General features: G+C 36.1%; 2 protein-coding genes across 2 annotated transcripts in view; one reads left to right on the top strand and one right to left on the bottom strand.

Moving 5' to 3' along the window:
• LOC136261982 (latrophilin-like protein LAT-2) overlaps positions 1-13590 on the top strand; it is a 43504-nt gene extending 29914 nt beyond the window's left edge. Inside the window, exons 5-25 of the mRNA XM_066056090.1 lie at positions 484-638; positions 695-737; positions 798-866; positions 922-1033; positions 1094-1228; positions 1277-1346; positions 1399-1546; positions 1596-1651; positions 1941-2070; positions 2119-2225; positions 2271-2382; positions 2436-2592; positions 2644-2710; positions 2785-2851; positions 2910-3013; positions 3186-3312; positions 3368-3409; positions 3455-3514; positions 5291-5351; positions 7259-7345; positions 13455-13590. Coding sequence (XP_065912162.1) covers positions 484-638; positions 695-737; positions 798-866; positions 922-1033; positions 1094-1228; positions 1277-1346; positions 1399-1546; positions 1596-1651; positions 1941-2070; positions 2119-2225; positions 2271-2382; positions 2436-2592; positions 2644-2710; positions 2785-2851; positions 2910-3013; positions 3186-3312; positions 3368-3409; positions 3455-3514; positions 5291-5351; positions 7259-7341 — 1905 coding nt within the window. The 3' untranslated portion in view covers positions 7342-7345; positions 13455-13590. The remainder of the gene's footprint in view (positions 1-483; positions 639-694; positions 738-797; positions 867-921; positions 1034-1093; positions 1229-1276; positions 1347-1398; positions 1547-1595; positions 1652-1940; positions 2071-2118; positions 2226-2270; positions 2383-2435; positions 2593-2643; positions 2711-2784; positions 2852-2909; positions 3014-3185; positions 3313-3367; positions 3410-3454; positions 3515-5290; positions 5352-7258; positions 7346-13454) is intronic.
• A 4315-nt stretch (positions 13591-17905) lies between these two features.
• Positions 17906-27844, bottom strand: part of LOC136261670 (uncharacterized) — a 35044-nt gene continuing 25105 nt past the window's right edge. The window contains exons 28-47 of the mRNA XM_066055710.1: positions 27797-27842; positions 26947-27015; positions 26785-26896; positions 26569-26733; positions 25476-25548; positions 25288-25420; positions 25164-25228; positions 24977-25106; positions 24825-24931; positions 24658-24769; positions 24447-24603; positions 24330-24396; positions 20814-20880; positions 20656-20753; positions 20458-20584; positions 20340-20381; positions 20225-20284; positions 19842-19896; positions 18868-19053; positions 17906-18037 (exon numbers count right to left, since the gene is read on the bottom strand). Coding sequence (XP_065911782.1) covers positions 18015-18037; positions 18868-19053; positions 19842-19896; positions 20225-20284; positions 20340-20381; positions 20458-20584; positions 20656-20753; positions 20814-20880; positions 24330-24396; positions 24447-24603; positions 24658-24769; positions 24825-24931; positions 24977-25106; positions 25164-25228; positions 25288-25420; positions 25476-25548; positions 26569-26733; positions 26785-26896; positions 26947-27015; positions 27797-27842 — 1894 coding nt within the window. The 3' untranslated portion in view covers positions 17906-18014. The remainder of the gene's footprint in view (positions 18038-18867; positions 19054-19841; positions 19897-20224; positions 20285-20339; positions 20382-20457; positions 20585-20655; positions 20754-20813; positions 20881-24329; positions 24397-24446; positions 24604-24657; positions 24770-24824; positions 24932-24976; positions 25107-25163; positions 25229-25287; positions 25421-25475; positions 25549-26568; positions 26734-26784; positions 26897-26946; positions 27016-27796; positions 27843-27844) is intronic.

Here is a 27844-nt window from a genome sequence, read left to right as displayed (position 1 = left end):
TTTCTGTCATTTATCAAAACATTCTGAGTATACAGCGAAGCATTGGATATCTGGTTAGCTAAAGCCACTCTACTTGCTACAAGTGAAGTAAAGAACAGCAAACAGATGATGCTTTTTGTTCTTCCGGAAATTTTCCCAACCGTTATGAAATACTGTACTTCACCTTTTAACTTGAATCTTTCTTTTTATACTGTTGTTTGCTACTCGCCAGTATCCCTAACCAGTCCAACCTCCAATTAGTGTAGGTGGTAATTAATGCAGCTGTAACCAACAAATGCCTATTTGTAGCTTACAAGTAAATGCAAAATGTTCCACCTGTACAGTGTAATGACCATAAACTTTTCTTGCATCATAATGAGGGTGGCCTATGACATTACTACATAAGTAATATGAGCGTTTCCAATCCATGGTTTGTATATTTTCTTTGCTGTATGCAATCGGTTATATTATAAGTGCAATTTTGTTTATATATGTACACCAAAGACTCAAAATTTAAGTGCTTTGCCATCAGAAGAGGCTGAAAATGTTTCTGTTGAAGTGGCTAAACATTTGGTAGAAATCACAAAACCATCAGTTGATTCAGCAACCTTCCCCCGTGACATCAGTGCTTCCGTCACAGTGTTGAATGATGTCATAAGGTATACAAACAATCGTATTCTTTATTTGTGTTATGTTAATATTTCAACTGATATAGAACAAACTCTATAAGTACTACTAGAGAAGACGGACTTATAACTGTAAGATACAGAGAATATACAGTTGTGTATGTAAGGTTGATATGTTTGTTGTAATCACAGAATGTGTTCTTGGTGCATAATAATCTTCTAAGTGCATCCAATATTCCAGGATGGATACAACTTTCTACGGTATTGTTGATATGCTCAATTTCTTGAAGCAATGTATCTGTGCTTATTATCACAGTTTGATCCTGCACAGTGTGAACTGTTTTTGTTAAATGCTGAGAATTTTAGTGTGCAAATAGCACACACATTAAACATTCTAGAAAGCAAGACATTACCTGGTGAAAACATAGGTACTTTATTAGAAAGTAGCTGCCATTTATTGTTTATCATTTTCATGCTTTTTTTTCCAGTAATAGCAGCTGAAGCAATGGATGCTGACGACATATCTACTGTCACTTGGCCAGATCAAGAAGATTTCAAAAATCACAGCTCACCTGTAGCTGTGACAATTCCCAAGCACTTTATAGAACATATGAAACCTTCAGGTATATCTGTATGTAGCTATAAAGATAAGTTAAACTTTGCTCATACAGATATCAATGCTGGAAAGATCTATGTAGCACACACTGTTTTCCACAATTTTGCATTACCAAGTGTAAATATGTGAGTTCATGTATACACAAGTTAAGTTGTACATGCACATATTGTAATATAGAGATGATGGTAGTAAGGCGACTCCAGTTAGTTTAATACTATCCAGCAAGGTTGACATGGCAGGAACAGGACCTATACAGAGCACAAGTTCTGATGATTTGGTTGTCTTGCGCTTTGATTACTCACTAACCCTGAAACAATTTATTAAGGTATTATATAGGTATGTGCATGGCTGAGATATTATATTTCTTGTTGTAGAAGGATTATGGAAACTTAAGATGTGGATTTTGGGATGCCGATTTAGATCAAGGAAGGTGTGTAGGATGTGACCAAGAAAATGTACATGGCTACGTAAAATATTATGTGGGCTACACAGAATTATTTATTTACTAACAACTTTAAACAGGCTGTAGAACCAAGTGTCCTACAGACCTTCAGCACTTGTGCTGTAAAGCCTTAATAAAAAAATAATAACATCTATAAGGTAGCTATATTGGAGAACGATTAACTCATTATTAATTTGGCGTGCAAGGTAACCATAGTCATGTGATTCAGACACCTGGTCATTTGAATGTGTTATTACGGAGCTTTTTGAATACACAGCTTCTTGCCACTTGGAGGATGGTCTAGTGATGGACTACATGTTGATAGGAAGACAAAACAAACTGTCACTTGTAATAGTACACACTTGACCAGTTTTGCTGTGTTAGTGGATGTGTCTGGAGCTTCTCAGGTAGTTAGTTACAAAAGAATAGCTGACTTACTGGTATTATGTACATAGAAAATCTCTAAAGAACACAAAATGGCACTTTCTCTTGTATCTTATGTTGGATGTGCCATATCAATAATTTGTTTAATAGCGGCAGTTCTCTTATTTGTGATATACAGGTATGATCTATTTTACATAAATTATAGCATATTTTCTGATGACAGGGATGCTCTTCTGAAAGACACACACAATTTTATACACTGTAATCTGACTATTGCACTGTTACTGGCTTTGACAGTGTTTGTTACTGGAATTGAACTTGCAACTGAACACAAAGTATAGCAGCTTGTTAAGTGTACTTGTTGTTGGTATTAGTATCTGTCATGCAGACTGCATGTAAAGTGGTAGCGGCACTACTACACTACTTCTTCACTGCTGTGTTCACCTGGATGTTGTGTGAGGGTATCATGCTCTACTTTCTATTGGTCAAAGTGCTCAATATTGGAGTAGGACTGAGAAAACGACTCTACTTTGTCTTTGCATGGGGTAAAACACTAAAAGCAGCTAGAGTTATCAGTATGTACATGTTGTCTATAGGTGCACCCTTTCTAATTGTAGCCATTGCTTTTGGAGTGGCCTTTGATCAGTATGGGACCGATGACTAGTGAGTTATGCAAAGTATATTTCATTACTATACTGAGCTGTACAAATATTGCGTATTACACTGTACTTAAATAGTTGTTGGATATCTACTGATAAAGGAGCAATTTGGGCTATTGTTGGTCCAGTATTGATTATTATAATGGTGACTATGCATACATGTATGTGCATTAGTAATTACTTTTCATGTTCATTCATTTCAGATTAATGTAGTGTTTTTGGTGCTAGCCCTGTATATTTTCTGTCAGCGAAAGCAAGTTATGCTAAACTCTACAAACACATCTAATGCTGAACTCAAACTTGTAAAGTAAGATGTATGTGTATGTTTTAAAGCAACTCTGAATATTGATTTTACCATATACAAACGGCATTCTCAAAGTAGGTTTTAAAGTCAGGAACTGTTTTTTTTCATTTTCAAATTTCTGGCTTACAATAAATATCAATTTGAAATTTTCAATTGACTGGATGTATATTTTCAGGACAACAGTAAAAGCAACAATAATATTACTGCCATTGCTTGGAACAACTTGGATATTTGGTATTCTGGTAATTAACAAGGAATCTATAGTGTTTGCATGGATATTCACTATTGTTAACTCTTTGCAGGTATGTATTGCTATGGCACTTCACCAAATGCATATATTATTGTCACACTGTTTAGGGTGCGTTTATATTTGCTTTTCATCTGTTGAGGAATAAACAAGTGAGAATTCTTTTTATGTGATGGAAATTATTTGAGCTTTTAAAGATAATGGACAACTTGAAATCTAGTTTTAAGAATCGTTTCAGCAAATTCTCCACTCCAATGGTAATGAACATTCATGCTTATAGAAACTACTCTGTAAAAAATAAGCAGTGAGAACTGTGGCAAAAGTCATCAGATTTCTTAATAACAGTCACTAAAATTTGTAGTGATGTTCACTATCTTGCCACAGTATTCACTACTTATTTTTTACAGTGTATATACATAGAAACAAACATACAAGAATTTCAAGTTCTATGTATTTGGTTGGGGACTGAATTATCTAAAATAGTCAAACTTAATAATTATGTATTGTTTGTATTCAACAATATGGTGGAATCTGCCTAACACAATCACTCACTATATTATGTATGCCAAATTACCACTCTCAATTCCTTAATATAGACCTAATCACACTAGATTAATATAACCCACTAATGTTGGAATGGAAACAGTGACATCATTACAACAATTTCTTCAACACCAATTGCAAGTTTAAACTAAATCATACTACTACTTTCACAAGCACTGGTATTATACAAACTATTGGTAGGTATCACTAAATGTGCAAAATCACAGCATACCAACATACCTTGACATTTAAAACTACTTTTGATTTGAATCATTATTTATTCCAGAACAAATTTTGTAGTTATTTTGACCAGAATATATACAGTATGTACATGTTAGGAGTGTCAGTCAGGATAATCTGATGTCACTTGTTATTATGAACAGATGGCAACTGTAAATGTGACCAGGCCTGCGAAAATAGGGCATGTGGGCACAAACTACACCCTGACACATAACATCTCATATCTCAGTTCTGGGATGGAATATTCTTATTCTGTAACTTGTATGTTAAAGCCATAAATGTTTAATAAGTGCTGAAAATGTCACAGCCACTGGAATACAAAGTTATGGTGCATCAAAGTTTGAAAAAATAGGCAATTTTTATGTCCCCACATTCCCTGTTTTCACAGGCCTGGTCACAAATTAAGCCCATAGATTGAAGTGTCTGCAGTACTCTGCACACTTAACACACATGAAAAATATTTTGTGCTGAAAGAGGCAAGCAGCCTAATCAGTCAGACTTGTTATTCACTGCAGTGGCAGTTGTAGGATTTGTAAAAGGGGTTTCTGAAAGTTGAAAAGCAAGGCACCTGGGGACATTTCTCCAGAAACTTTTGAGATTTTAGAAGCTCTGAGATTGGATGTTTGGCTACTTTTAGTTAATAATTGCAAATCCAATGTATTTATAGCCAACTATAAGGCAAAAGTTGTGATTATAAGTTGGAGCTTTGATTGCTCTATTATAGCTACTTGACTGCTCTATTAGAGTATCTTGATCATTTTTAATACAGTGCAAGATGAAAAGTAATGTGTTGTTGAGGGTTTAATACATGGTGTTAGTTAAGTACAAATGCATGTATGCTGCTGAAATACAGTGGTATATAGTTGTTTGCTATGACAATACAACAATAATAAAGCTAGTTACTTTGCCACTGAGCTAAATTTATAAGGGGTTTCCGTTGAAACCACAGAAATCCATCTAGATCCACCACTACACTGATTTCAGTGTAAGATGCAAGTTGTACATGATATCATGCAAATGAGTGTTAACTGGTGTGTTCTGCATTATTTACTTGTTAGAAAAGTTGGAGAAAAAAAAAACTTGTGAAAATGCATACAAAGCAATTTGAATTTTAAGTCTTGACCTCAAATACTTCAAGGCTCCTTAAAATCTCAATTTGTTTAATCTTGCATGAGAAATTTAGTCCTCAGCAATATATAACATAATTATGGTACATAAAGTTATAAGTATGTAATTTGTGTGTCTCTCAGAGTCAAGACAGGACCTTTAGTACCAGCAGCAGCAGCAGCAGCAAAAAGTTTCTGGAGAAGCGTATGTTGTTGTCATTGTTAACTATATTAATACCAGTTGCAATAAATTATAATATACCAAAAAACAGCCTAGCTGTGAAAAAGGCGTGTAGCCCCCAAAAAAGCCATCAAAGTTGTGAAATCAAAGGTGGTGGCCAAGAGATGGCTGCAATGGTGCTAATTGTAATGACAACTGATGGTTTATAATGACTGACACTAGCTCCATTGCATTGATTTCACAACCGTTTTGGAGCCACAACCTTTTCACAGCTAGGCCATTTTTGGTATAGATATCAAACTCCTTTTCGTATTTACAAGTCCCAAAACTGGCCATAAGCCAGCTTTTGGGAGTGATTTTTGCTTGTTTTTTAGTAATGTGGCTGAATTTTCACTGGCAGAATTGTAAGCAGTTGACTCTTTCTCTTATGGGTAACTTGTAATGTAGTTGAACGAGACTTGTTATGTAGCAGAGCTCTCTACGGGGATACAGGGTGCTTGTAATGTAGTTGAACTCTACTGTTCACTTGGTACATACAGTAGCTACAGGGACACATGGTTGGCATTTTTGTTATAACTCAATGGTCTTTATCTCAATTTTTTTTAAACAACCAAAAGGCTCTCCTATGATGGTTAATCTATCTATAAACCAATTTTCAACCTGTTTCTCGAAGCGGTTTACCTTGTAGCTGTGACAAAAAATCAATTTAGCTTTCTTTAACTTGCGCATAACTTATCCAATCTGTACAAAAATTGAATTGTAAATGTGCTGTTTGATACTTCTACTGCCCTCTAAATTTGAAATTAATTGACTGAAACATTCACAAGTTACAGCAATTTTAGAAGAAGACGAAGAAAAATAGGAAGAAAATAAGATGAACTTTGAAGGTGCATATCTCAGTGATGGCTAAGCAGATTCAGCTCAAATTTGGAGCAGTAGGTGCCCCATCCTGAAGAAATTTCCACAACAAAATGTAATAATTTTGTGTTCAGAAACTATAGATCTACGGATGTGTGAAAATGGCATTTTCTTTGTTCCTGTAAAATACACACTTGTCTGTCATGCAACCGCAGTGGCTGTACTTGGCTGCACAATATACTATCATGTGTTTTGACAATGGTACCGGTGTTGCCTGTATAATTGTGTGGATTGTATCACTAATTTTTGAAACCTTTATTCGTTAATTTTGTTTATAAATCTGCTATTTTGACTGTATATAATATGAACAAATCATAATTTTTGACTGAATGTAATACAGTAGTACTGTATTCTTTCTCACAAAAAAGTTGGCTAGAAATCATGCAGCCTCACAATGCCATCATGGTTCCTTGGCTCTGTGTTAGTTAGGTATAATCAAAAAGTGCCCTAAGACCTGAAACACTTTCAATAGGTTATTATTAAAATTTTATTCAGTAAAATTTTCTGTAGACTGACTGACCAACTGACTGACTGACCAGTTGATTGACAGACTGACCAACTGACTGACTGATGCTCTCAGGCAAGCATAACAGCTAAGGCCACGGACTTAGCTTTTCACTTGCTTCAGCCCAACTGCAGTATAGTTCCTCATTTGTAATGCTGTGTAGTGGGCTTAACATAACTGAAAACAAAGTGTGATTGCCACTTTACTTTTCAGAAATTGATAGTTGGGGTGCATGTTTAGATGCAAAATTAATTTTCTGGTGCCATTCTTTTGATACAGAAAAGACATTGAAACAAAGGAGGCCTCCTACATTTAACCCCTACTAATAGACTGAAGTGTGGATTATTTATTCACATCCACTATACAGGTGTAGACATCCTCCCTTGTTTCATTTCTATGATCCCTAATCAAACCGAAGTATCTGTACTAAAAGTTAATTATAACCATGTAGTGAGTGTCAAAACAATGAGAGGTTTGTATTATGATTAATTGATTTCCATGTGTACAGGTGGAGATATCAATTCAAATGATTTCACTGATACAATCAGAAATGGCAAAGAAATGCTTGCTGATGACTCCTGCTCTAATTAATATGGTAGGTCATATGCAGACAACATAATATTATTGTGCTGTTGACAGAAGTTATTGACAAGGGTCATTGTAATGGATAAGAATGCCTTGTTATACTGATGTAGTTAAAAATTATTAATTAGTTTGTTCAGTGCCAAAACGTTGTTGTATCATGTACTTAACAACCAGGTACGTAGCTAAAGTAGATCTCAACATTGCTAAGTTGTATTTCATTACCTTATTAGTACAACCACTTTACCTATCAATATTCATATAACTTTTTGTTTGGTGCTAGCTGCTTGATCAAAGAGAGAAGGATTATGTATTTGTTACTGTATAGTCAATAACTCTGCTAACAATACAAGGATTTTTTTGAGAAGTTTTATAATAATATATATATCTATAATCCAAAACAGCCAAGCTGTAAAAAAAGAGTGCGGCCCTGAGAAAGGCTATGGTGAAAAAAAATGTGAAATCCAAGGTGGCGGCCAAGAAATGGCTGTGATGGTAGGTTAATGGTAAAAATTTTAATAACGACAATTCAGGTGAATTTTGTGCCAAGACCAAGCGGCACCAAATTCACTGAATTGTTGTTATTAAAATTTTTACCATTAACCTACCATCACAGCCATTTCTTGGCCGCCACCTTGGATTTCACATCTTTTTTCACCATAGCCTTTCTAAGGGCCGCACTCTTTTTTTACAGCTTGGCTGTTTTGGATTAGATTTCACTTCTTTTTGCATTTGTATACCCCAAAGCCGGCCTATGGCCGGCTTTAGGGCTTTTTAACCTGTCATTTTTTTCTTTACTACAGGAAGAAGAAAAGATGAAGCAGGGTGATTTCTTTGTAGCTGACCTCTCTGCAAGGTGATCCTTCTAGCTGATCCCTCTACCGGATGACTTGTTTGTAGCTGAACTCTCTACAGGGTGATTTGTTTGTAGCTGAACTCTCTACAAGGTAACTTCTTCTAGCTGATCTTTCTACAGGGTGATTTGTTTGTAGCTGAATTCTCTACAGGGCGATTTGTTTGCAGCTAAACTGCTGAACTCTCTACAATGTAACTTCTTCTAGCTAAACTCTCTACGGGTGGCTTGTTTCTAGCTGATCTCTCTACAAGGTGATTTGTTTGTAGCTGAACTCTCTACAAGGTAACTTCTTCTGGCTGATCTTTCTACAGGGTGATTTGTTTGTAGCTGAATTCTCTACAGGGCGATTTGTTTGCAGCTAAACTCTCTACATGGTAGTTTCTTTGTAGCTGAACTCTCTATAATGTAACTTCTTCTAGCTGAACTCTCTACAGGATGACTTGTTTCTAGCTGATCTCTCTAAAGGGTGACTTGTTTGTAGCTGAACTCTCTACAGGGTGATTTGTTTGTAGCTGAACTCTCTACAAGGTAACTTTTTCTAGCTGATCTTTCTACAGGGTGATTTGTTTGTAGCTGAATTCTCTACAGGGCAATTTGTTTGCAGCTGAACTCTCTACATGGTAGTTTCTTTGTAGCCGAACTCTCTACAGTGTAACTTATTCTAGCTGAACTCTCTACGGGTGGCTTGTTTCTAGTTGATCTCTCTACAGGGTGACTTGTTTCTAGCTGAACTCTCTACATGGTGATTTGTTTGTAGCTGAACTCTCTACAAGGTAACTTCTTCTAGCTGATCTTTTTACAGGGTAATTTGTTTGTAGCTGAATTCTCTACAGGGCGATTTGTTTGCAGCTGAACTCTCTACATGGTAGTTTCTTTGTAGCTGAACTCTCTACAATGTAACTTCTTCTAGCTGAACTCTCTACATGGTGACTTGTTTGTAGCTGAACTCTCTACAGGGTGATTTGTTTGTAGCTGAACTCTCTACAAGGTAACTTCTTCTAACTGACCTTTCTACAGGGTGATTTGTTTGTAGCTGAATTCTCTACAGGGCGATTTGTTTGCAGCTAAACTCTCTACATGGTAGTTTCTTTGTAGCTGAACTCTCTATAATGTAACTTCTTCTAGCTGAACTCTCTACAGGATGACTTGTTTCTAGCTGATCTCTCTAAAGGGTGACTTGTTTGTAGCTGAACTCTCTACAGGGTGATTTGTTTGTAGCTGAACTCTCTACAAGGTAACTTTTTCTAGCTGATCTTTCTACAGGGTGATTTGTTTGTAGCTGAATTCTCTACAGGGCAATTTGTTTGCAGCTGAACTCTCTACATGGTAGTTTCTTTGTAGCCGAACTCTCTACAGTGTAACTTATTCTAGCTGAACTCTCTACGGGTGGCTTGTTTCTAGTTGATCTCTCTACAGGGTGACTTGTTTCTAGCTGAACTCTCTACATGGTGATTTGTTTGTAGCTGAACTCTCTACAAGGTAACTTCTTCTAGCTGATCTTTTTACAGGGTAATTTGTTTGTAGCTGAATTCTCTACAGGGCGATTTGTTTGCAGCTGAACTCTCTACATGGTAGTTTCTTTGTAGCTGAACTCTCTACAATGTAACTTCTTCTAGCTGAACTCTCTACATGGTGACTTGTTTGTAGCTGAACTCTCTACAGGGTGATTTGTTTGTAGCTGAACTCTCTACAAGGTAACTTCTTCTAACTGACCTTTCTACAGGGTGATTTGTTTGTAGCTGAATTCTCTACAGGGCGATTTGTTTGCAGCTGAACTCTCTACATGGTAGCTTCTTTGTAGCTGAACTCTCTACAATGTAACTTCTTCTAGCTGAACTCTCTACAGGGTGGCTTGTTTCTAGCTGATCTCTCTACAGGGTGACTTGTTTGTAGCTGAACTCTCTACAGGGTGATTTGTTTGTAGCTGAACTCTCTACAAGGTAACTTCTTCTAGCTGATCTTTCTACAGGGTGATTTGTTTGTAGCTGAATTCTCTACAGGGTGATTTATTTGCAGCTGAACTCTCTACATGGTAGTTCTTTGTAGTTGAACTCTCTACAACGTAACTTCTTCTAGCTGAACTCTCTACAGGATGACTTGTTTCTAGCTGATCTCTCTACAGGGTTACTTGTTTGTAGCTGAACTTTCTACAGGGTGATTTGTTTGTAGCTGAATTCTCTACAGGGCGATTTGTTTGCAGCTGAACTCTCTACATGGTAGTTTCTTTGTAGCTGAACTCTCTACATGGTAGTTTCTTTGTAGCTGAACTCTCTACAATGTAACTTCTTCTAGCTGAACTCTCTACAGGATGACTTGTTTCTAGTTGATCTCTCTACAGGGTGACTTGTTTGTAGTTGAACTCTCTACAGGGTGATTTGTTTGTAGCTGAACTCTCTACAAGGTAACTTCTTCTAGCTGATCTTTCTACAGGGTGATTTGTTTGTAGCTGAATTCTCTACAGGCGATTTGTTTGCAGCTGAACTCTCTACATGGTAGTTTCTTTGTAGCCGAACTCTCTCAGTGTAACTTATTCTAGCTGAACTCTCTACGGGTGGCTTGTTTCTAGCTGATCTCTCTACAGAGTGTCTTGTTTCTAGCTGAACTCTCTACAGGGTGATTTGTTTGTAGCTGAACTCTCTACAAGGTAACTTCTTCTAGCTGATCTTTTTACAGGGTAATTTGTTTGTAGCTGAATTCTCTACAGGGCGATTTGTTTGCAGCTGAACTCTCTACATGGTAGTTTCTTTGTAGCTGAACTCTCTACAATGTAACTTCTTCTAGCTGAACTCTCTACATGGTGACTTGTTTGTAGCTGAACTCTCTACAGGGTGATTTGTTTGTAGCTGAACTCTCTACAAGGTAACTTCTTCTAGCTGATCTACTTTTCTACAGGGTGATTTGTTTGTAGCTGAATTCTCTACAGGGCGATTTGTTTGCAGCTGAACTCTCTATATGGTAGTTTCTTTGTAGCTGAACTCTCTACAGGGTGATTTGTTTGTAGCTGAACTCTCTACAAGGTAACTTCTTCTAGCTGATCTTTCTACAGGGTGATTTGTTTGTAGCTGAATTCTCTACAGGGCGATTTATTTGCAGCTGAACTCTCTACATGGTAGTTTCTTTGTAGCTGAACTCTGTACAACGTAACTTCTTCTAGCTGAACTCTCTACAGGATGACTTGTTTCTAGCTGATCTCTCTACAGGGTGACTTGTTTGTAGCTGAACTTTCTACAGGGTGATTTGTTTGTAGCTGAACTCTCTACAAGGTAACTTCTTCTAGCTGATCTTTCTACAGGGTGATTTGTTTGTAGTTGAATTCTCTACAGGTGATTTGTTTGCAGCTGAACTCTTTTACATGGTGGTTTCTTTGTAGCTGAACTCTCTACAAAGTGACTTCTTCTAGCTGATCTATCTACAGGATGACTTGTTTCTAACTGAACTCTCTACAGTGTGATCTGTTAATAGCGGAACTTTCTACTGGGTGATTTGTTTGCAGCTAAACTCTTTGCATGATTGTTTCTTTGTAACTGAACTCTCTACAAGGTGACTTCTTCTAGCTGATCTATCTACAGGATGACTTGTTTCTAACTGAACTCTCTACAGTGTGATCTGTTTATAGCGGAACTTTTTACTGGGTGATTTGTTTGTAGCTAAACTCTTTGCATGATTGTTTCTTTGTAACTGAACTCTCTACAAGGTAACTTCTTCTAGCTGATCTCTCTACAGGGCAATTTGTTTGTAGCTGAATTCTCTACAGGGTGATTTATTTCAGCTGAACTCTCTACATGATGGTTTATTTGTAGCTGAACTCCCTATTAGGTACCTTCTTCTAGCTGATCTGACTACAGGGTGACTTGTTTGTAGCTGAATTCCCTACAGAATAACTTACAATGTAATATAACTGAGTAAGTTATAAATGCTGCTGAATGCTTTATTAGGGTGACTGTTCTATTAGAGTATCTCGATCTCGCATTTGCTGCACCTAGTTGCCTTTCGAATCATAACTCAGTGATTTGTAATCCGATTCTTCTGTACTACTGCAAGGACTTTCTATGATGATTATTCCAGCTACATACTGATTTTCAGTTCATTGCTCTAAGCGGTTTGCCTGGTAGATACGAAAACCAATAGTTTTTTTATTCATAAAAATCGATCGCGTAATTTTGACACAGGTTGGGTTTCGTGTCATATCTCCATGGTCTTTATCCCGATTCCTTTCAAACCACAAAACGGCACTCCTACAATGGTTGCTCCATCTACATATCAATTTTCAACTGATTCCTCCAAGGCATTTACCCTGTAGGCGTGACAGACCTTCGACCTTATTTTATGCAAATAATCGGTCATAACTCCGTGAATGTTCATCGGATTCCTACCAAAGTTGGTACGGAGATCCACCTTAATGACCCCTTTAAGTGTGCCAAATTTCAGCCAAATCCGAGCACGCATTCGTGTTTTATGGCGAATTTTGCGAAGTGTGCGAAATGAAGAAGAAGAAAAACGAAGAAATTAAAACGAAATTTTGTTCGCTCGTATCTCGGAAATGGCTGTAGCGATTTTCTTCAAATTTGGTATGTAGACTACCCTAACTGGGCGGCACGTCTCCAGCAATTTTGGTTCCAATCGGATAAGGGATCACAGAGCTACATAGGTGTGAAAATTGCGTTTTCTTTCTTCCTGTTAATATACTCACGGTGTGGCGCGCCGGCTTCTTAGGCCGCACGACACACTATCGTGTGTCTTGATGCATGCATAATTTGCATGTGTTATCTGTATGGGACTTCCAGTTATGACATCGTTAATTTAATGTTGTTTTTGCACTTTTAAAATGCCTGCAAGGTGTGTTGGAAACTAAGGAAGTATACTGTTTACTATCACCCAAACAAAATGCTATCCTTCTAATTTGACACTGCTAAATACATAGGTGGTGGAAGCAGCAGCCAAAAGGCCATGCTCCTGATTGAGATACTTCAATAGAGCAGTCAACTGCTCCTAATAGAACAGTCACATTTTTATGTTTTTAAAACTGCAAGTAGCTACTTATTTTTACCTGTAACAACATACGTAGTTAAAATAGTCAAAGATGCTATCTTGGGAGGGCATGCCCCAACAAACTTCACTGTGTAACTTCTATTGCTCCAAGTCTTTGACTTGCTCCATTGCACCTGGCTATAGTGGTTAATTAATTATATAGTGTGACTTTGGCAAGTCACAAAATTGTGTGTACAATAAATACTATATATCTCAATGACATGTTTTATTTTTGTAGATTTCACTGGACTGTGTGTTGCGAGGGTGTATTTATACCACTTGAATTAACTCAAAATTGTTTGCTATTATTATATCACATATGTGTTTATCATTGGCTCTTTATGAATTCAATATAATATGTTCAGTTACTATCATCCACAGAGAACTAGATAAGCAAATACATACTGTACATGCAAAGCTATACTGATGGGTTAAACAGCACACTACAATGTCCTCAGTTTCAGCACATGTGCTACTCCATTTATGTTAATTTAGCACGAAGGTGTGCTATTTTGACACAGTATGGTGTGCTTAATATGAACGTCTGTTAAAACAACACACCAGCTCTCTAAAATAACACATTGACGTGTTAATTTGATATGCTAGTGTGTTGTTTTGTAGTGTGCTGTTTTTAACACAGTTGATATTTTAAGTGTGCTATTTCAACACATTTTGTGCACAATGAACACATTTGTGAGCACATGTGTAGTGTGCTGAAACTGTGGACGTGTTATAGTACACTTGTTTTTAGTGTAGCATTAGCATGTTTCACTTTTACCAGAATGTGTTGTGAAGCTGGTACACGTGATTAAAAGTCTGACTAATATTGTTATATAAGCATAGACCTGGATAGTTACAATCCACATAATTGTTTGTATACAAGTGTAAGGAAAAGTATGTTATGATAAGAGTGTAGAAGTACCCTCCCTCAATAATTTTACCATGTACTAATAAGGTGACTAGTATATAGAAGCTACCGGTATAAGGGAAGAGCAGAGTTTAATTGTCATTCATCTGGTAAAACAACCACTGTGTGAATTGTAAATATCTTTTCTTGACTTCTACACTGAGCAATATTGCACCATTGCAAAATGCCATCACAGTTGATGTGCAGAAAAGCAAGCAAAAAGGTTGAAACCATCAAAAAGTGGCTTTTTTTTCATTTATTAAGACTTTACAGCACAAGTGTGTAAGACTCCTGGTCCTACAGTCTGGTACAGAAAGTATGTATGATTGAAGGCTTGTTTATATTTTATTATGATTAAAGTACCTGGTAAAGGCAGAGCCTGTATACCAGAAGGCCTAAGATGTTTATATTAACTACACTAAGTATGTTTGAAAAGTAGGAGAAAGAAGAAAAATCCATGTGTTAATCTATAATTTATCAGATTTCAGAATGCAGATAATTGGAAGCAGTGTAAATGAAAAAGAAAGTTTGATGAATTGAAATATCCAGAAGTGGAGAAAAATTAATAGAGATACAAAGTTTATAAGCTTCATGTTAGGCCAATGAAACTTGATTACCAGTTTCTCGCTCAGATTTTTGAAAATGTGATGCAGGCAGGCAGTTATTATTCATTATTTTCCAAAAGCATAACACACATCCCAAACATGAAGATTTCTGCCAAAATACATGTACAGTGAGATCTACATTGATTACTCTTGCATTACAGAGCTAAAGTATGTTACTAATCCATCTAAGACCTAGAATATTCAGCTATTTCTGTAACTCCACTAAACAAGCGATGTTTCTATTAGAGTATAGCTGATTGCTCTATTAGAATAAAAGTGACTGCTCTATTAGAGTATTTCAATCTGAAATACCAATAATGAAACTCCATGCGGGTGTATCAAAAGCATGTGGGCGATAACGCGAAACTGCTAATCAAGTTTCATTGGCCTTAATATACTAAATATTCAATAAAGTTATGCTGGACACTGTGGCTTTTTATTTATAGGCCATCTACATAATCATAATAATAAATAATAGCATTTAGCTAGCTATTCATCTTCAAAAAGTTGTCAAATTAAATCTCATGTTGCATGATCTTATTAATTGCAACTGTGTCAGTAAGGTCGACCAAATTAAAGTTTTGACTACTGTCTCTCCATTTCCACTTTTAAAGTAACGGGAACTTCTTTTGGCAGATAGTCATACGATAAGAATTCAATAATGATCATATGATAACAGTGTTGGTGGGTATAGATAATGTAAAGGGAAAGTATACCGTATTTCTGTAAGAAGAGAGACACTGTCACACTGAGCTATCCAAAAGTAGGAAGTACAGTGGCACTGTTGTGTGATCTCAGACAATCTGAGACAAACACAAGTTTCCAATCACTATATTAAATAGTAATAAACACGACACTTCTATAGTTATGTACTCTTTGAAAAAAAATGCTACAGAGTACAATCTGAGTCACTGAGCACAGTTGCCCACAAGTCTAGAGATAATGTCGTCAGTGATCTGTTTTACTATAGTCATCTTTGATAAGCAACTGGTACTAGTTAGTAGCTACTGATAAGTATAACAGACATTTTAAACTCCATTCTACCCTGCTAGTGAGTCGAGGACATCTTCAATAAGAATCCTGAATCTAACCGGTGGTCAGGATACTAGTTTATCACAGATGACCCCAGCCAAGTTTACTGTGGAATGACTTATACTGAATTATCTTGTAAGGATGTCTCTAAGAATAAAATGGTGACAAGTCAGGATAATCAATGGCGGATCCAGGATGGAGCATATGCCCCCCCCCCACCTTTTGGAGGAACCACACTTCTGATTAAAATACTAAACTTTGTCAGGGCTAGTTTTAGTAGCATTTATTACAAAATCAAAACAAACTAGCTGTGAAATTGCCCCCCAGCACCTTCGTGCGTACTAAGCGCCTCTAAAATATTTATCGTGTTGCTTGTGTTTAAGAGATTCATAGCCCTTTAAGACTCCACAACCATCTGCAAAAGTAAAAATGTCAGTGAGACACTACTAAGTGGTGATTATTTGCTGCTTCAAAATTAATCAAAAATGCAGCAACTAACGAGAATCTGGCTTTTCCCTAGTCTCGCCCAAGTTTGTGGTCTGGAGGCGAGACTAGCTTTCCCCAACCACCTACAACTCAGCCTGTTTGTGCCCCCTCCCCTTGCCAGCTCCTGGATTCGCCCCTGGATATTGTATTTATTGTAACATGACAGCTTATTGCTGGTTGTTATACTGGTGTGTGCATGGGAGGAGGTTGGAGAAAATCATTTAGCATTGGTATTAGCACAGAAGTAATTGTCCCAATGGATGGCAAAAAGATACTTACTCCAAGCTTCTGCCATGCAATCAGCAGTGATCATCCTTGCTCCCCATGCTAACTTCTCTACTAATGGTACGAGCTATCAGAGAATGTGTGGTAAGGCAAGAGAATACCATGCAGAAAGAACTTAAGGTTGCTTTTAGCCACATTACAAGCAGTAGATGTACTAGATGATATGGTTTTTATGTTGAATGTTGATGGACTGTCAATCACTCATGCTACCCATGTCAACACATCTGGACATGATTACACAATTTTTTTTACATGACGCACACTGGCCATCTCCACCTTACTTTGTAGGAATAATTGTGTTTTTTTTGCAAATCAGGAGTTAACAATAGCTTGATTAGTAGGTAATCAGGGATATTGGAATATCTTTTTAATGACCCACTGTTGGACAGATCTGGTTGCATCTTAAACAATTGTGACAACTCTAATCATACATTCTTGAACCGTATAATATTATATATATATATTCAATGACCATATATACGTACTTCATATTACAACTGTACTTGGCCTTTTTTTAGGTTAGTGTACTAAGAGTCACATAATATTATGATCCTCGTTTTGTCAGACATGTCCTCTTTCATTGTTTAACAATAGCTACCATTTACCCATCCTTAATTAGTTCTACCCTCAACCAGTACCTCACTTCTCATTAAAAGTGAGAAATTTGATTGTGGATAAGTGTTTAGTGTTAAGTTTCTGACTCTGTGTTGTATGGTCTTTCAGCCCCTAGCAAGTTATTTATATCCATAATATGCAGTTGAGCACTAAGTTTCATATTATTTGCATTTCCTACTGTATATGGACCAATTTAGTTCCACATGGGGTACTTTGAGATAATAAGTCACTCTCTAGAGTTCCTATGGATACACATACATGAATTGACAAGGAGAAAACATCCTAACTACCTGGCAGATTCCTGTAAATGTTCAGCATTAATCGGATGGCTGCAGGTTCAAGGCTGCACAGGTCCAGTCATGGATTTTTTTTCTCCTTTCTCCACCTTTTCAAACATACTTTCTGCAACATCTTTAAACAGGCTGTAGGACTACAGACCTAACACTTGTGCTGTAACGCCTTATAAAAATAATAAAATTTTCATTATTGCAGCAGTGTTTCCTTGAGAGATCTACACATATACTAAATGCCAACATTGGCACATTTTAGATTATATTGTGTTGTTTTGTGAACATGCATGCATGTACATGCCTACACTGCGTGTTGCTGACCACTGGGTCTGGTATTTTTTCTGTATTCTGCAATGTTTTAGTTACATGTTTATGACTCCCTGTATTCACAGGCTTTAGCCTTCTCACAGGTCCCTAGTGGGATAGTATTCACAGACAGACAGATGTATACATAAGCAAATCACAATGTGTTTAATAAACAAGTGTTCTATAAAGAATAAATTAAATCAATAAACAAAACTATCCAATTCAAATCTTTATTATAAATAATTAATAATTTCTGCTTGCAGTATAGTTAGTTAAATCACTTTACTTTCTCTATCTAAAATCAAAAAATGAAAAACAATACAATAATTAAACACCGTAGTATAAAACACAATGAACTGGAAAACTATACAAACAACATAAATAATCACATTAATTCATATGCTTTTAGTTAGGGATAGGTTTTAATGTTGTTGTGTGTTGTACAGGTGAAGGCTCATGGGCCTGATATCCAGTCACATACACACATAATGTAGTTACCAAGTTCAGGGAAATGCCCCTTGACATAATATTATACTTTATTGGCTTGATTGATCACCTACCAAATAAGAAAATAGCCATGCACTCTGAAATGTTACTGCTAACATAATGTAACCACTTATCAGGGGCGGATCCAGAGTTTGGAAAGAGAGGGGGCACCTTGCTGAAAAACAGTTGAAGTCCAAAAAAAAAAAAAAAAAAAAGGTCAAAACAATAATAGCTAGTTATCCTTTACCAAATATACCACATCTGTTATGTACAATAAAATCCTATTATAACTTCATAGGTAAGCTACACTGCCTCATGAACATTGTGACTGCTTTATTAGAGTAATCGACTGCTCTATTAGAGTATCTCGATCTTGTATGCAATTTCTTGAAGGGGGGGCATTTGCCCAAATGCCCCATACTGGATCCGCCATTGCTTATTCTCTATATGACAGTTTTGATAGACTTCTGTACCTAGAACTTGATACCAACATTGGGCCAAGATTTAATTCAGTTACCAGCAGCACATTTTGTACAATGCAAAAGTCATTTTAAAGTTTACAAAAATTTGCACCTTGTAGATATACAGTCTATCACATGTGTTGAACTCTATGCATGTGTATAATTATGATAAACTTACATTTGTTAGCATACAAATTATCAGCCACAACAGACTCTTCATCAGCAAGAGGATTAATGTAAACATTATATTCTGCTATTTTTGAGGTCCTCTTTGTTGCTCTCAACTCCATTTCATCGTCAAATTTACTTTCATCATCACATTTACTTGCATCATCAAATTTACTTGACATCTTCACAGTGACAACTATAAGGAGAGCATAAATGTTGTTTCAACATCTAGTACACTAATTAGTATAATACAGTCCATAGTTAAAGTATCACATTAATTGTTGTTTTTTTGTGTACTTCAACTGGAATTGTACAACTTGCAAGTTTGGTGTAATAGAACAGTCACATCTTTGTGGGTCTTTACAACATAATGACAATAGACTAAAATAATAATTATTATCTCAACATAGGTATACACAGGCACTACATATTGTGTGTAATAGTTACGGCCTGTGAGGGATTTTGCTGATATATACACCCGAAGCATGAGGGCCACAGGCCCAGGGCTAAGGAGGTACACAAGTACAGTATACATCAGATATACACAGGTACACACAACATGCATACACAAGTGTATGTAGTGCCTGTGTGTACCTGTGTGTACTGTATGCACCAGTGGTATACTTTACAACCTAACTCCAACCCTAATACTTACCTAAACCTACAGTACCTTCCAAAGCTCCTAATCCATAGAGGTTTAACAAATCAAACAACTGAGAATTTTGACAAGTAAAATTTAGACAAAATGCTTTAAGAGAATGAACTACAGTAGATGCAAAAATTTGAGAGGGAAAATTACAGAACAAATTGCAAAAAATTCTCTTAAACTTTTGCGCTATACAGTACTATTTTTTGTTTTTTTTTTAGCTGTTTGTAGGCCCCCCAAATCCTTGGCCTGCTCCACCACTACTGGTTCAGTGTATATAAAAGCTGAAAGTGTGAATGCTACCTCCCACCCATTTTTACATTTTACACAATATGTACCTTTGTCATAATCATTTCTGGAAATTCCACCTCTAGTAGTTGTAGTAGTTCTGGTCTATATTCAAACATAGTTACACCAGTCACATAACATGTAGTATGCATGGAATGGAAGAATTTAAGGGGTCTATGGTTGATTGTGTTCTCGGCAAGTAATATTATACAATGTAAAGTGCATGTGTTTTAGCATGGAAAAGATATAATTAATAATATTTTGGTAATAGAAATGATGGTGAATTCTATTGGAACCTATGCATGTTAAAAGTAAATGATTGTGAAATACAATAATATGGTAATCACCACAACAGGTACGTGTAATATGTGAGTATTTTATCAATCAGCTACACTGCATATATCTAGTGTATTCCCTCCCACACTGACCATACCGAGGACACAGGATACTTGGATTTATCTGCTCTAATGTATGATTTTATTCTCTCCTTAATCTATAAAAGATGTCAATAAGCTAATAATACTTATAAAAATATTGTGTTTACTTACTTTTTCATTCCTGAGCACATGAAAAGCAAATATAAAGACACCCTAGAATACAAGATAGTTAACAATACTTTATTACATGTATTCATATTAACAGGTACAGTAGCACTGTAATATATACCTGCAGAGAGTTCAATATGGTGAATATCCATGCAAATGCAACAGATTCCTCATTGACTGCCAGAATACCAAATACCCAAGTTATGCCAAGTAGTGGTAGCAATACTACTGTAGCTTTGAGTAAAGTTCTTAAGAGATATATACATATATATATATATATATAGCAAACAGCTTTTTAAACAAGTTTAATCTTGCTTACTTTGCTACATCAACATTAGACATCTCCTCAGCAGACAAGCTCCGCATCTTGCTTTTGTAAACAGCATACATAGCCAATGCCAGCAACCCCACATTAGCCTTCAAAGTTGAGATGTTAATCATACAATAACATATTTATGCATATGCAACATAACTAACCAATATGATTACTAACATTGGAGCCACAAATGCCCAAATAGCTCCTTCATCAGTAGATATCCAACAGCTACATAAACAACAATGCACATTCCATTAGAATTTTAGTCTTAAATATGTTACAGGTACACCCCAACAATGCACGTATCCCAGTGAAGCCAATCTTCATAGAGTTTACAGAAACTGTATGATAGTTATTGTCTAGATAAAAAGTATGTGCCATACAGTCAGAACCTATAAGTGCAAACAGTGCTGTCTTGTGTCAATTATGTACTGTTACAAAATACAGTATAGCAAGGTGTTGATTAGTATATAGAAAAAAAATATAGCTTATCAATAGAGTGATTCCCTACACATGTACTTATTTTATGCATCCCGTTTTACCTCACACTGCATACTTTTCATATAAGGGTTGTTTTGCAATATGTACTTTTCATGCACTGTTTTACCTTTTCACATTTTAGGATAAGTCTTTCAGAAGAGCAAGTACCAGTGGTGGATTGTAGCCAAAGCTGTGTTTTGTGAGTGATAATTATTTTATATACCACTTTGACACCTCACATCAAAGGAAACCATTTCATGTATTGCCCAGACCACACGATATCATGATAATTATCACCCTGTGGTTAGGGCAATATCATAATAAAGCCCTGACCACAACTGCCTTTGATGCTGAGGTAGTTACAAAACATCACTTCTCTTTGATTCTTTATATTGAGCTGCCTAAAGTTTTGCATTGTGGGTTTGAGTTTAGCATGTTGGTTTAGTTAGGCTAAGTATTCTCTTGAAGGAAAAAGAATTGAGTGAGTCAGCATTGCATAGTTCAGTTATTACGCATCACCAAATAAAAATAATCATTTTCGCAATGTGGAAATCATTTTTTTTTGCAAAGCACATTTCATCCATATGACAAAATGGCTCAGACATTCTCTACCGATACTCCTAAGTACTTATTTTAAGCATCCACAAAGTAGTTATTTGGTTCCCACAATCATTTCTTTTTTGTGCCCACAATTTAAACCCACAATCAATATTTACAAACTTGTGTATAAAAGCAGGTTGGTATTCCTTCATTTATTAGGTGAGTAGTGTGAGTGGCATTATTTATACTATGTCCACTTGGGATTTGTGCCTGATATATATACCCACACCCTTGGGCCTGTGGCCCTCAGGCTTGGGAATATATATCAGGCAAATCCATGGTATAACTATTAAATATGCGCTATCACTCATGAAACACAGTATGAACATACAATGACTACAATACAGTGCATGTTTATGAACTATACTGGCAGCTAACTTATCAAATGGTACGGTAGTACCATTTTAGTAGGGATCACCTTGAAAATTTCACATGCCGCCCACAATTCTGCCTTTGAAAATCATCCTAGAGACATTTTATGAGAAGAAAATCACCTTTACAGAATAGTACTAGTCTATATTATATAATAATACAGCATTAAATATAACAAAACACAGGTGGCCGGATATAGAATTTTTAAAAATTGCCAAAACTCGAATTTTAGTCTCATTGCATGACTGCCTGACTGACCACAGTCGCAAGGCTAGAGGTCAAGCGAAGCAGTGCACAGCCACCATTTTACACCACAATAACAAACTCACCAGTGGCACCTTTTGGGGTTCCAATGAGTGTAGGTCCTCTGTGCCTTGTCTTTTCTTTTATCTTAAATCAAGCTGCTTGTCTTTTTCTTCATCCAACAAAACCATATTGAGGCGTTAATTTTCCATATCAACACTTTCTTCCAGCTGCATATTTAGAAGCCACAGAATTATTTCAGAGCTAGATTCAAAACTACTTCAGTCCTGGTGCTACCATAATAAATATACTAGCTAGATATCTGGAACTTCACGATTGGTATCCTGTTCATAATAGGTTTGCGACCACGCCCATCATGTAAAGATCTAGGTGGACTAATAGCAGTAGAATATGGAGACCACACCTCTTAACAGCTATTTACTTAACAGTAAACAAGATAACCTCAGCCCTCATTGGACTAGCTAGCTGCACACATCTTGGCTGGCTCAAGATATACTCTCTAATACAACAGTCACTCTAATACAACAGTCATGTATGCTATTCTAATAAAACAGTTGCAAGTTACTTGAGCTGTGCTACAACAAAAACTAAACAAACCAGTATTAAAAAAATGTTAATTTAAAAATGAAGTAGGGAATAGGGATCTATGCAATAAAAGTAGTAAAAAAAAGAGATGAATTATGGTATTACATAGCTCAGTGGGAAAGTCTCCACTTTGGCACAACAATTGTTTTGTTCAATGCCAAAGTAGGGACTTTCCCACTGAGCTATGCTGTAATACCATCATTCATCTCTTGTTTCACTACTTTTTATTGTATAGATCCCTACTTCATTTTTAAATTAACAATTTTAAAAAAATACTACATTAATTTTGTAATTGTAAGCATGTTTTATAGTTATTAGAAAACAGGTTTTCACTGCACTAAAAACATAACAGCTTTTGGTGAAAATGTGAGCTATTTAATGCTACACAGCAAATTGTGTTCATGTATCACAACCTAACCAGGTGGGTTGTACCATCATGTTATTATGACAAAATGAAGTGCTCCACATTGAGAGCAGAATCACCATGACATGTATCACCTTTTTTGCATGTTGAAACAATCGAGGGACTATCTTTAAGATCATTCACTTGGCTTACAATCATTATACAAGGTGAAATCAGCTGCTTGTTCAGTCCTTTTACAATGATAAAATGGCTGGTTTTTAACATTTTCTCTGATTTACTGATCCTACATAAATTTTGTACATTAATCAGCTGCTAATATAATATTGTACAGCTTCTTTGAGTGTATAGCTTCTTTACATAGTCTCCTATTTCCCTACCTGGTTGCTATATTAGAGTGCAGTGGAACCTGTTAATCAGGATACTTCTGGTGTAATCTGAACACTTGGTAATGGTCCCAAAGTATTCCTTAGCATGTAAACTGACCTGGAAAATCAGTAATCAGGACACATTTGGTAGGTCCCTTAATACACAAAGCTACTTGACTGCCATATTAGAACAGTGGAATTAGTATGACTATTCTATTAGAATTTTCAATTGCTTTATTAGACTACATAAATTATCTCAATTATTTAATGAAAAGGTACATAAGCAGATTTTTCTTACACCTAAAGCTTTATAGATTCTTTCTAAATGCCAACATGATGCCTGATTCTCACACATACTTATTATTTCCAAGCAAACTGTGACCTCTGATTGTTGCTTGCTTACAATTTAACAAAGAGTTCTACAAAGGTTGCTCTGCACTACTGCATAGAATGACTGCATACAACAGCAAATTAATTTTTAGGCCTTTAGATCTTTATTTAAATGCAAATTTAGTCATACGTGGTGAGTGAATATTTCAATTGACACAATAGTTGTTTCAATATGTGAAGCAGCTTGTGAAAAAGTCATTGAATGTAGATATGCAGATATTCTGATAGACAGATGGCTTATCAGATTTATAACTCACTAGTCATCATTGCCATACTGATCATGAGCTATGCCAACGGAAATGGCCACAATAGGAAGTGGTGTTCCTGAATAATGAGTTGCACAATTTACCTTGTTGTGGATCTATTGTACTCACCCCATCCTATAGCAAGGTAGAACCATTTGTTTCGTCCCACTCCAATATTGAATACTTTGACCAGTAGAAAGTAGAGCATGATACCCTCACACAACATCCAGGTAAACACACAAGTGAAGAAGTAGTGTAGTAGAGCTGCTACCACTGTACATGCTGCCTGTACAGAAGTCATCTGGTACACATGTCTATTTATCACGTCAATTATGCTTACATCACTGTCTGTGACAGTTTCAATACCAGTTACAAACACTAGGAGAGCTAATGCCAAAGCTATAGCAAGATTGAGGTGAATAAAGTTGTGTATTCCCTTTAGAAGTGTGTTCCTGTAAATTGCACAAATTAAACTTCTTTATTCATAATTGTAGCTATATATCCAACCTGTAGATAATAAATAAGATAATAGCTGCTATGAGGCAGAGCAGAGATATGGCACATCCAATGTAAGAAACAATAGACAATGCCTTTCTTTGTGTCTTAGATACTTTCTGTGAAGAAAGTTAACATGTCTATCATCTTTATAAATGACAAACCTGAGAAGCTCCAGACACATCCACTAACACAGCAAAACTGGTTAAGTGTGTACTAGTACAAGTGATGGTTGTGTTAGTTGAGTTTTCAATACTTAGTCCAATACTGGACCAGCCACCAGGTGGAACACCACTATAGTGGAAAATGTACACTCAAAGATCCCTACTGTACAAAGTACATTACTACTACCTCCCTTGCTCCAGACTAAAGTTCCAGAAGCCACACCTTAACTCACTGAAGTCTTCAATGTTTACCTAATACACATATATAATAACTATACTATCTCTAAGCAGAAGTACAGATAATTACAGACCGTAGAATAATCAAACATCAAAACTACGGGATCCTCAATAGATGGTTGCACTGATGTTGATAATCCTATTACATCAACTTGACTGGATAATAACAGACTGACTGACTGTATAACTGAATCCCCATTACTGGATCTGATTATTGTCAAAGAATACATTATATGAGTGCATGTGTAACTGAGGAACTCACATATTAACGCTTGGTGGTAAAACATTGTCAAAGTTCTGATATGCTGTGATAGCAATCAGAACCACTCCATTCTCTGTATAAAATATGTACATACCCATTATTGTGTATAAACACTTAGTACATCCTGTACATTACCCATCATAAAGTACGCTTGGGGGGATATAATTTTGCTTTACTATAAACTATTTTGTACATTCCAAACAAGATGTGCTGGTACTGAAATGGACACACTTGTAGGGGTCCTATATATTTCTGGGATAACCGAGATCTCTCCCAAAGAGGCATTGTCTATTATTCAAAAGTGTTTCTTGTTAAATAGATGAGATAAGCTGCACTTCAAGTTGAAAACCATTGTTGATAATCAAGACATTACATCAGTGGAGACAGCTCAAGAGGATAGTTGGCTGTTTTATCTGGAATGTGGTACGGTGGATATGAGTCACATGTACAACACTGAAAATGGGATAAATCATGAACAAACCACACATGAAATGTAAAGCAAACTATACCATGTAGTATACCAAAATGAATGGCACCCACATAAATACTGCCATTTAGACCATTTATACATGATGAAAGTATCTGTAAGAAGGAAGGTTCTTAATGTATCTTGCATAAAATCCGGTGTCAAAAACAAGAAAACATTTACAGAAGACCAAATATTGTTCTTTTTTTTGCCAATTTTTGGTCTAAACATCAGACTTACCAGCCTGACTTTCAAAAAGAGACATTCATTACATCTGCATTTTCAACTCAGAACACTAGCAACTCTACTGGATTTTTACAAAGCAATACTTTGCTATATAGCCCACTGAGCCAACTGTCCAAGCTGGTGATACAAAGCTCCTTGTGATTGAAAGTTCACTATGCTTGAAGTTTACCATAATGTCATGCCTTACAGTAACATTTATAATGGATTGCTATTATAATCATAACTACAGTGTATTAGATGTTTTAAATTTCATCGATACAGTCAATGATGAATTCTTAATTTATAGTATATATGTACATACATACATACATACATGTCATGTGCTCATGTTTGTAGACTTATGTTCTCCTAGAATTTTAGTAAGTTTAATGATTCATATACCTGAAGATATTCCTCTTTGTTGGATTAAACTTGATGGGATTATCACAGAGGTAGATGGAGCAGATCCTTTAAAAATGCTAGCTTCTTCTAGCACATCTGGTGTAGGCCACATGACATTTGGTATACTGTCATTATTGCTAACATCAACTGCTTGGACAGTGATTACTAGCAAAATAATATAGATGTGATGTACTGCAAGAAAGATTATTTCCTTACCTATGTTATCAGCAGCAATAGTGCGGTTTTCTGAAACATCTATTGTATTTGCCAACTGGAGACTAAACTGTTCTGCAGATTGCAACAACATTTGACTTTGCGTACGGTTAACCTAATAATCAGATAATGCAGTGTAATCTTGGTTTTTTTTGGGTAGCTCACTTCTTGAAGGTCTGTCCATCCAGGGGTATTAGAAATGTTCAGAACATTGTTGTACACAAGTAAAACATCCTGTGTAGTACAAGAGTGACAGTGGTAAAATTCTGAGATGCGTAACATCTGTATTTAGTAAATCCATGTAAAATCAGCAAGCTGTAAAAAAGGGTGCAACCTTCAAAACCCTGGGTGAAAAAGTTTTGAAATTAAAGATAGTGGCTGCCATCTCTTAATTTGAAATAGTTAAACACTCTAATAGAGTGATGTGTTTTCAAGAATTTCTAATAGACCACACATAGAATGTTGCAGAACAATGTAGATTCTCAGATTTTCATTAAACACAGTGCATGAATTAGCATCTTGAAGTAAACCAAACTTCAAGGTGATCAAGATATGATTTGCTTTTTTATAATGGTTTTTGTTCATTGCTCAAATTAGGTATGCAAGATTCCGAAGTTTGCAATGTAAAAATCATTCCAGTTAGATAAGGGAGCACAGAGCTTCATACACACTCATACGATTCCAGACAGTTTCAGGCGTTCTTGGTTGCATGACACACTACTGTGTGTCATGATCAGGCAATAAGGGGCATAGAACAGCACATAAAAATGTATAATTTTAAGGGACATAATTTTTACAAGCAATAATGATCCTTAACATTACAGATCATTCATAATTATTTAAACAGGACTTCACATTATGCAACACTAGTTGAAATCACAAATTCACAAGTTAATTTTAATAGCTGTGTTTAGACTGCAAAAAGTGGCTAAGTAGCTATATATACGTAGTTACTACCATTTATACATGTAGAAATGTAATAATGTTACATGTATACACTTTGTACAGTACATACATTTACAAACTCTTCATCTTCAAGCACTCCACTCATATTTGCAAGACT

The sequence above is a fragment of the Dysidea avara genome, chromosome 7, assembly GCF_963678975.1.
Source record: "Dysidea avara chromosome 7, odDysAvar1.4, whole genome shotgun sequence".
NCBI classification, from domain to species: domain Eukaryota; kingdom Metazoa; phylum Porifera; class Demospongiae; order Dictyoceratida; family Dysideidae; genus Dysidea; species Dysidea avara.
Note: the sequence above shows the minus strand (reverse complement) of the source record. Positions and strands in the feature narration are given on the sequence as shown.